The sequence below is a fragment of the Ricinus communis genome, chromosome 10 (genome assembly GCF_019578655.1).
Source record: "Ricinus communis isolate WT05 ecotype wild-type chromosome 10, ASM1957865v1, whole genome shotgun sequence".
Classification (NCBI taxonomy): domain Eukaryota; kingdom Viridiplantae; phylum Streptophyta; class Magnoliopsida; order Malpighiales; family Euphorbiaceae; genus Ricinus; species Ricinus communis.
This window is the reverse complement of record NC_063265.1, coordinates 15,424,792-15,435,390: the sequence shown is the minus strand read 5'-3', so window position 1 is coordinate 15,435,390 and position 10,599 is coordinate 15,424,792. Positions and strand designations below refer to the sequence as shown.

Sequence of the window (10,599 nt, the reverse complement as noted above, 5' to 3'; positions counted from 1 at the left end):
ATTGGCGATAGCATTAACAAACCCTCATACTATCAGTGATTATGATAAAGATATAATCGTTTTTAATGTATGAGTCAAGTTATTTCTACTATATTAATGATGGCATAGGAAAATGAGATTAATAAATTAAAAGTGTGAGTATTTGTAGTATCATTATTTTGATGTTATAGATAAAGAAATCAACTCAAAATGAATAAAATAAAAATTATATGAATAGGAAAAGATAACATAAATCAATTAGAAAAGTAAAAAAGATAAAAAGAGATTGAGAAAGAGAGATGAAAAATGGAAAAAAAAAAGTTAAAGAAATAAGAGAGTTAGAAGAAAAAATAATAAAATAATATTTTATTAATTTTAATATGTTTCACTCGATTTTAGGCCATAAGCTTCATATATAATTTCATCTCTACATTTTACTTATTCAATCTCTAACATCTCTTAACTATTTTTATAATATATGATATCTCTCAGTTTTTATTTTTGATATTTTTTGCCTTTAAATAATATCTTTTATATTTTTATTAATTTTTATGTAATCTTTTACGATATAAATTAATGAAAATATAAATTACATATATAAAAGTGATGGAGGTTAGAAACAGAATTTGAGATATGAAAATAGTTAAAAATAAAAATTGAGAGTTGTCATGTATAAACATAATAGAACTCTTTAATTTGAAGTAAATTAACTTAGAATGGCAAATATTTTGGGTAACTAGGCCAAGAAGTTATTTGTTTGGGAGATTTGGACATAGCCAACAAGTTTAGAGGCAGATTTCGACATTAGGCCTGCTGCTATAACTAAAAATCTCCATTTGGCGCGTGATGGAAAAACGGGTTTATTTCTCTACTTGCCAAAATCTGGGAGTTTTAACAAACAACAGACTGACCAAAAGAGCTAAAATTGAAGAAAAAAGAAAAAGAAGATTGAAGATTATGGTTGGCGCCTCTAGTTCATGGCTGCTATCATCCAACCCACAGCGCTACTCACTTGCTTTCATTCACTTCACTTTCCTTCAAAACCACCATTGATAGTTCCACTGCATACTTGCTTATTTAAACCAAAGCAGCAGCACCACCACCAGCCTCGCTTCTCCGTTTCCACTGCTCAGTCTCTCCTATCTTCAAACCCTACTCTCTCTAGTCACCGAAACATTGAACCCCTTTTCGGTCTACACTCTAAATACGACACTTTTATTGACATTGACATTGACCATTTACTCAATTTGCTTCGAATTTCTGTCAGATACACTGATTTTGACCTTGCACGAGCTCTACATGCTTCGATTCTCAAGCTTGGAGAAGATACCCACCTGGGTAATGCCTTAGTTGTAGCTTACCTCAAGCTGGGCCTTGTTCTTGATGCTTATGAGGTTTTTAAGGGTCTTTGTAACCCTGATGTTGTGTCTTATAGTTCCTTGATTTCGAGTTTTGCTAAGGGAAATCAAGAAATGAAAGCCATTGAGCTTTTCTTTAGAATGAGGAGTTCAGGTGTTGAGCCTAATGAGTATAGTTATGTTGCTATTTTAACTGCTTGTATTAGGATTTTAAATTTGGAGTTGGGTTTTCAAGTTCATGCTTTGTTAATCAAGTTGAGTTACTTAGAATGTGTCTTTATCACGAATGCTATGATGAGTTTGTATGGTAAGTCTGGGAGTTTGGATTATGTCCTTCAACTGTTTGTTGAGATGCCTCAAAGAGATATTGCTACGTGGAATACTGTGATATCGAGCTTGGTGAATGAGTTGTCTTATGAGAAAGCTTTAGAGTTATTTCGGAATTTCTATCGAACAACTAGTCTTAGAGCTGATCAATTCACTCTATCAACAGTGCTAACTGCTTGTGCTGGGTGCTATGCTTTAATGGGAGGAAGAGAGGTTCATGCACATGCCATTAGGATTGGGTTAGAGGACAGTTTGAGTACTAACAATGCTATTCTCAAATTATACACCAAGTGTGGAAGTCTAAAAGATGTGATGTCTGTGTGTGAGAGGATGCCAGTAAGAGATGTGATTACTTGGACACAAATGATAGCAGCATATATGGAATTTGGATTGGTTGACTTGGCTGTGGAGGTATTTGAGAAGATGCCAGAGAGGAATTCTGTTTCTTACAATGCTCTTTTGGCTGGATTCTGTAACAATGGTGAAGGGTTAAAGGCACTGGATTTATTTATTAAGATGGTCCAAGAGGGGGCAGAATTAAGTGAGTTCACTTTGACTAGTGTCATTACTGCTTGTGGAATACTAAGGACTCTTGAAATTAGCAGACAAATTCATGGATTTATCATGAAGTTTGGTTTTGGATCAAATGCTTGCATTGAAACAGCTTTGCTTGATATGTACACAAGGTGTGGAAGGATGAACGATGCTGATAAAATGTTTCGCAGTTGGCCATCTGATAGGGATAGCTTAGTGATTCAAACATCAATGCTATGTGGCTATGCTCGAAATGGTATGCCAAATGAGGCAGTTTCCCTGTTCCAGCTAAGCCTCTCAGAAGGGACAATGGTAGTTGATGAAGTTGCTTTGACTTCAGTACTCGGTGTCTGTGGGACTTTAGGTTCTCAGGAAATGGGGGAGCAAATCCACTGTCATGCTCTTAAAACCGGGTTCCTAGCTGACTTAGGAGTGGGAAATTCCATAATAAGCATGTATTCAAAGTGTTGCAACATGAATAAGGCAATTAAATCTTTCAACGACATGCTAGCACATGATGTTGTTTCATGGAATTGTTTGATTGCCGGCCATCTCCTTCACAGGCAAGGAGATGAGGCCTTGGCTGTCTGGTCAAGGATGGAGAAGGCAGGTGTAAAACCTGATTCAGTCACTTTTGTATTAATCATTTCAGCTTACAGTCATACTAGGTCAGATCTAGTTGAAGACTGTCGTGATTTGTTTTTCTCTATGAAAAACATTTATGAAGTTGAGCCCACTTCAGAGCATTATGCCTCCTTTGTCAGTGTTTTGGGATACTGGGGTCAACTTGAAGAAGCAGAGGATATGATCATTAAGATGCCTTTTAATCCTGAGGCTTCTGTTTGGCGAGCTTTGCTTGATAGTTGCAGACTCCATTTGAATACAAGCATTGGAAAACGAGCTGTGAAGCATATACTCGCCATGGAGCCGCAGGATCCTTCCACATATGCACTCGTATCAAATCTGTATTCTGCTTCTGGGCGGTGGCATTGCTCAGAGATTGCCAGAGCCAATATGAGAAAGAGGGGGCTTCGGAAGCACCCCTGTCGAAGTTGGGTCATTCATCAGAAGGAGGTCCATTCATTTTATGTAAGAGACAAAGCTCATCCATGTGCAAAAGACATCTATAGTGGATTAGACATTCTGATCAAGGAATGCCTGAAGGCTGGGTATGAGCCTGACACGAGCTTCGTACTTCATGAAGTAGAGGAGCATCAAAAGAAGGATTTCTTATTCTATCATAGTGCAAAACTTGCAGCAACCTATGGACTTCTAAAGACTAGACCAGGAGAACCCGTTCACATCGTGAAGAACATCCTTCTATGTGGGGATTGCCACACATTCTTAAAATATGTTTCGGCTGTCACCAAACGAGAGATAATCGTGAGAGATACTTCCGGATTTCATTGTTTCTCAAACGGTCATTGCTCGTGTAAAGATTACTGGCGATGATTCCTTGCTAGCTAAACAGAGTCCCATAATCATGGAAGGTAGAAAACATTGAACAATTGTTATTTTCATTTCTATCCTTTTCATGTTTCGGTGATAGAGTGCATAGCATACAAGCATATACATATGTAGTTCCTCAAATGTTAGCGAATTTTAGGATTTCTGTAATTTCTTCAAAGTTGGTATAATGCAAATGATTCATAAGATTTTCCTTCTCCTTCTTCTTATTCTTCTTTGATGATTAGGATCACTAATAGTACTATAGTTACCCTCCTTAGTGAACGCACCCATTAGTCAATGATGCTGGTAAACCCAAGAGGTTTGGTGCATCTTAAACAGTGCTTATAACATGGACCTGAGTCCATACAGGTCTATAAACAGCACGTGTGTGAAAAAATGTGTGTAAAAAAAGGGGGTGTATAACAAGTCTCCACTTCTTTCAAATTGTATAATAGGTAGACTTTTGTTTCTTCACATTTTTTCTAAAACAGTACTGTTTTAGTTTTTTTAAATTATAATAAAATAAATTTATAAAAATTAATATTATATTAAAAATTATATATTAAATAAATCTTTTTATATATTTTAAAAAAATAGTCGTTTATTTACATATTATATAACTGTTATAATTATTTTATTATTATTATTTAAAAGATTTTTGTTTTAATATGTATATTTGTTTTTGAAACGTGAGATTTTTTTAATTATAATAAAATAAATTAAAATTGACATTATATTAAAAATAATATTTTAAATATATTTCTTTATATATTTATAAAAGCTAGTTGTTTACTCGCATGTTGGACGATCATTATAATTATTTTGATTATAAGTAATAATATAAATTAAATTTATATATAAAATTAAATAAAATATTAAAAAATAAGAGTAAATTAAATATTTTCAACGTTTTTGTTAGTTTTTTTATATTTAAGATTTTATCAAATACAAAAATATAAAAATTATAAATAAATTAATAGAAAAACTATAAAATTATGCGTAAACTTGAATTCTACGTGTTAATTATAAGTACACGTATCAAAATTAAAAATTATATGTATTAAAATATAGTAACACAGGTCAAAACGTTTTTATTAGACTCGATACATATTAATATATTTTTGTTTACATATACTAAAATGTTCATTTTCTATATGTATAATATTCATTAGATGTAATATTCTAAAATAATTAATTTTCTTTGTATTTAAATATTTATTATCTATGAACTTAATATTCATTATGGTTAATATTCATGCTCATTTCGTTTAATATATTATTCATCAGTGTTAATATTAATGTTCATTATCTAGTATTGCAATGTTCATTGTCTATATATATAATGTCCATTAATATTTTGAAATAAAAATATTGATTATTTATGAAAATTTTTGTTGTTTTTATGACACATATTGAAAATATTTTATGATTGATATAAACATTCATCATTTATAAGCATAATATTTATTAGTTTGTCAATGGATATTCTTCATTGATGAAAATCATACTCACTAATTCATTCAAATGAACATATATAATATAGACAAAATATAAATCGTCCTTACACAATTGGTAAATAAAAAAATATCAGACTAAAGTTATACTACAAATATTTATATTATGGTATACATATCTTTTTAACAAAATTAAGTTAACAAATAATGAATATTTAACGTTTTTAACAAAATTAAATTAATAAATAATAAACATAAATTATTTTCAAAAAAAATTGCATCAGCATTTGATGCGCACAAAACTTAAAACACAAATTTTTGTATAAGTAAAACGATGCCAAATAAACCCCTAAGTTCATAATACTACATTGACAGGGTCCATCTTATAATTTGCATATAAATTTCAATTATTATAACATGGACCCCGGTCCATGAATCTATATGGAGTGGAGTTTATAACACACGTGTGGTGTATTTTCTTTCTAAGATGTATGGTGCATTCTACTTCTAAAGTGTATAACGTATGAACTTTTATTCTCATTTTTTTTATTATATATAAATTTGAATTTTATGTGCTAATAATAAGTACACGTGTTAAAACTAAAATTATATGTATCAGAATATAGTAACACATGTCAAAAAGTTTTTATTATACCATATATATATTAATATTTTTTATTTATTTACATGTACTAAAATGTTCATTTTCTATATGTATAATGTCCATTAGATGTAATATTTTATTATAATTAAGTTTTTGTATTAAAATATTTATTATTATTGAACTTAATATTTATTATTGGTGATGTTCATGTTCATTTTATTTGATGTATTATTTATCAATGTTCACTGTCTGTATATATAATATTCATCAATATTCTCAAATAAGAATATTGATTATTTATGAAAGTTTTTATTATTTTTGCGATGCATATTGAAGAAATTGATATAAACATTCATCATTTATAGGCATAATATTTATTAGCTAGTTAATAGATATTCATCAAGCTAAAGTTATACTACAAATATTTATATTGTAGTACATTCTTTTTCAATAAAATTAAGTTAACAAATAATAAACATTATATGTTTAAACAATAAACATTCAATACATATTTAATGAGCATAAGTTAATGAACATTTATTATGAAATCAATGAACATAAATTTTTTTTTTAAAAAAAAAAATATTGTCAGTATTTAACATGCTCTGACGCACATAAGTGTCTATTGCACGTGTCAGATGCTAACGTAAATTTTTTTTACAAATAAAATGATACCAGATAGACTGCTAGATCCACATAGCTATATGTACCGGAATCCATCTTATAATTTGCGCATCTTAAATCCCTTTAAATAAATAAACTGGTCCAAGTTCACAATGAGATATGTTTATCCATTGTTTACAAGTTTGGGTCAACATTATGTGGTGCAGCGCTAGGGCAGAGTTAATTTGATTACTTTTTAATCCTATTAATATATTATAAATATTATTTAGAACTTTCCTTTTGTTTTTTTGAGATATAAAATCACTAATCAAACTTTTGTATTTAAAATCTAACAAATAAATTTTTCTCAATTGACAATATAGCTAAATTATTTGATTTTCCTTGCAACAATGGTAAATAAAATTTTATTAACTTTAGTTTTGAAGAACTTTTTTCCGCTCAAGCTAAGATAATACCTTTCATGTATTTGGAAAAAATTTCTTTATTTTCTTACACAATCTAATATTTTAATAGGCGTTTTATTTTCGGGTTTATAATTTTTCCGGACTCTCATGAAAATAAATCTAAACCAAATTCTTTACATAAATATTTTACTTTATTTTAAAACTTTAATATTAGCATATCAAATATATTTTAAAAATGCATTATATGGATGCAAATCTTTTGAAAATGGAACCTATTATATATATATAACAATTACCATATTTAAGTCATATAATTGACATGTATTTTTAAGACATTTTGCTTTGGACTTGGGAGTCTAAAAAATCTAACGATTTTTCCCTTTAAAAAAATTCTAACTATTTTCTATTCGTATTGTCAAGGTGTATAAATATAGTAATAAATATTTTCTTTCAATATCTTTTATGTATTTATTTAATAAAACTTTTCAAAATCTAGATTAGATATACATATTAAATTTATTTTTTAAAAAATTTATATAGAAAAGTTTTAGTATATAAAATATATATAAAAATTACATATTATAATTTTGTTATATAAGTCTTACAAAACGTTTACATATTATCATTGAATAAATATATAAATGTATTAAAAAAGAATTGCACATTTTACAGAATTCACCTCTTTATTGTATTAATAACAAACCATTAAACAGACAATATATGTTTAGAATTATATACATTAATGATAATTCATGATAACAATTCTTTTTAAAAAAATTCACAATTAATGACTGTCCAAAAAATCAACGTGATGTTACTGAATCTTTTAATTTTCTTTTCTGTCAAACAAAATTAGAAAGAAAGATATCAGAACTTATATTCAATATTCACTTCAACCATTATTAAGAGTTCAAAAAATGAAAATTTTATTATTTGGCCGAGCGGGTCGAATGAATTACCTTACCAAACCGCAGGGTCTATCGTATGTATGGTTCACCAATGGACTCCTTATCGTAGGCTGAACGGAACCTCCTTATGTATGGTTCACCAATGGACTTAATGTCATAAGGGAGGAATGGTAGGAACAATATCTTGCCAGTACATTGGGCCAATGTCGTTGATCATCTTATAATGGGTCGAATGGTAGAAACAAGGTTATGCTTTTTCACTAGATTTCATCGTAACAGGTATTTTGTTTACCTTCACAACTATCTTATAATAGGCTGATTTCTAATAGTAACAAAATCAACCAAATTTAATTATTTAGATTTTGTCAGTGTTCAATCTTTCTGCACAAAAGTTAATAATTTAAATATTACGGAAATTAAAGTATCCCCAGTCCTATTTAGTTTAGGATTATTTGTTTTCTTATTATTTTGCATTAAATTTAAGGTTTTAGTACTGTGTAGTATTAAGGAGAAAAAAAAAAGAATGGCTAACAACATGATGAATCCAGCAGCAAAGATTATAATCTAGTGGAGAAGATAGTAAGGCTAAAGATTCGTCAGACAACATACTGGAAGAAGCAGTGTCTCGGTTTAACAGCCGCTACGCTCGTCGACAAGGCCGTAGAGCTTGACTATTTTGGTGGTGATAAATGAGCTTAGATAGAACTCATTCTAAAAGCTAGCTCAAAGGAAGAGGGTGTCCAATCCACTTATATATATTATAACAGCTCAGTAACCAAACGATGTGCGATAAATACAACTTCTAACACCCTCCCTCATGCTTAGCGTGACATGCAAACGGGCCGGAACCAAACCCACCATCGCAGACAAAATGCTGGCTTTGATACCATGACAAATGGACTTCGATAGAACTCATCCTAAAAGCTAGCTCAAAGGAAAATGATGCATAATCCACTTATATACGTTATAACAGCCCAATAACCAAACAACTTCTAACATGTGTCACCTCCGGTGGTAACTAGAATCCTACTCCCTTTATGTGCTTGGTCATGAAGATGCTCGAAATTCAGCCCGACAAGGACATTATCGTCGACTTCATAAAAAACAAAGATTACAAGTACGTCCGCATCCTTGGTGCATTCTACTTGCGTCTGACTGAGGCTGATGTCGATATTTATGGTTACTTTAAACCTCTGTACAATGACTACCGTAAATTGAGGCTTAGATTACCTGACGGAGAATTTGTCGTGACGCATGTCGATGAATTTATTGATGAGCTTCTGACAAAAGATTATTCCTGTGATATTGCTCTTCCATGTCTTAAGGAGAGACGGGTTCTTGAATCACTTGGTGCACTTGAACCCAGAAAGAGCGTGTTGGAAGATGATTTCCAAGAGGAAGAAGAGACTGACCGAATTGATGATAGAGACTAAGGCCGTGGACGACGAAGGGAGGCAGAAGTAGATGGGCTGGGACATGGATCGTTACCGTTTAAGACAAGAAAAGGATAACGGTGGTGAGAGGGGGCGAGAAAGAGAAAGGGAAGGTAGGGCACGTGGCAGGCGTAGGAGTCGAGGTAGATGTAGGGATGGCAAGAAGCCTAAATGCAGCAGTCCAAGGAATGGAGACGTGCCAGATTGTGAGATTGCAGAAGCTAATAAGCTATAGGGCAGCCCTTGGATTGAGACCTCTGAAGCCCTAATAACCAAACAACTTTTAACATGTGTCACCTCCGGTGGTAACCAGAATCCTACTCCCTTTATGTGCTTGGTCATGAAGATGCTCGAAATTCAGCCCGACAAGGACATTATCGTCGAGTTCATAAAAAATGAAGATTACAAGTACGTCCGCATTCTTGGTGCATTCTACTTGCGTCTGACTGAGGCTGATGTCGATATTTATGGTTACCTTAAACCTCTGTACAATGACTATCGTAAATTGAGGCTTAGATTACCTGACGGAGAATTTGTCGTGACGCATGTCGATGAATTTATTGATGAGCTTCTGACAAAAAATTATTCCTGTGATATTGCTCTTCCACATCTTAAGGGTGCACTTGAACCCAGAAAGAGCGTGTTGGAAGATGATTTCCAAGAGGAAGAAGAGACTGACCGAATTGATGATAGAGACTAAGGCCGTGGACGAGACAGGAGCAGAGATAGGGGCTGGGACATGGATCGTTACCGTTTAAGACAAGAAAAGGATAACGGTGGTGAGAGGGGGCGAGAAAGAGAAAGGGAAGGTAGGGCACGTGGCAGGCGTAGGAGTCGAGGTAGATGTAGGGATGGCAAGAAGCCTAAATGCAGCAGTCCAAGGAATGGAGACGTGCCAGATTGTGAGATTGCAGAAGCTAATAAGCTATAGGGCAGCCCTTGGATTGAGACCTCTGAAGCCCTAATATATTTGTATACATGTTATATTATATTAGATACAAACTTGTTATAAAATCCAGCAACAAAGGAGATTAACATAGCAATTTTATAAGACCGCTTTTCTCGTCAAGCTTGTACCTAACCTTGCTACCAGCTCCAACCAACACCTGCAATTTAAATCTAGATTAGAGCTCTTTGAGAGAAGAATTTGCATGTTAACGAACCAACCAACCAAGAACATTATGCACCTAGTAACCAGTTGCCTGGATAATGAATACTGCAAATTCATTCTGTGAATCGACATTTAAAGGATCGGATCCAAAATATTATTCAGACAGCTTCTTCATCAGTATACAAACTTCATTATGCATAAGATCAGAACCCGAAATGCATAAGACTTATAAAAAGACAATGCAGTACGAACTGGCACAATTAATATATTACAAAAAGCAGAAGACATGGCAGCACTAGATGCATGCCCACCCGATTGGTAGGTTTTCATTATATAATATATAAGATTATGATTTGAATTACTAAATTATTTACAATTATATTATTCTATAAATCTTTTTTTTTTTTTCATATT

General features: G+C 32.0%; 1 protein-coding gene and 2 pseudogenes across 1 annotated transcript; all 3 read left to right on the top strand.

Moving 5' to 3' along the window:
• The first annotated feature begins 833 nt into the window (after positions 1-833).
• Positions 834-3,863, top strand: LOC8274870 (pentatricopeptide repeat-containing protein At5g03800). Its single transcript, XM_048370263.1, has one exon. The coding sequence runs from the start codon at positions 957-959 to the stop codon at positions 3,648-3,650; it is 2,694 nt and encodes an 897-aa protein (XP_048226220.1). The 5' UTR covers positions 834-956; the 3' UTR covers positions 3,651-3,863.
• Positions 3,864-7,864: 4,001 nt separating this feature from the next.
• Positions 7,865-9,309, top strand: LOC125371383 (annotated as a pseudogene).
• Positions 9,310-9,363: 54 nt separating this feature from the next.
• On the top strand, positions 9,364-10,039 carry LOC125371382 (annotated as a pseudogene).
• The last annotated feature ends 560 nt before the right edge of the window (positions 10,040-10,599 follow it).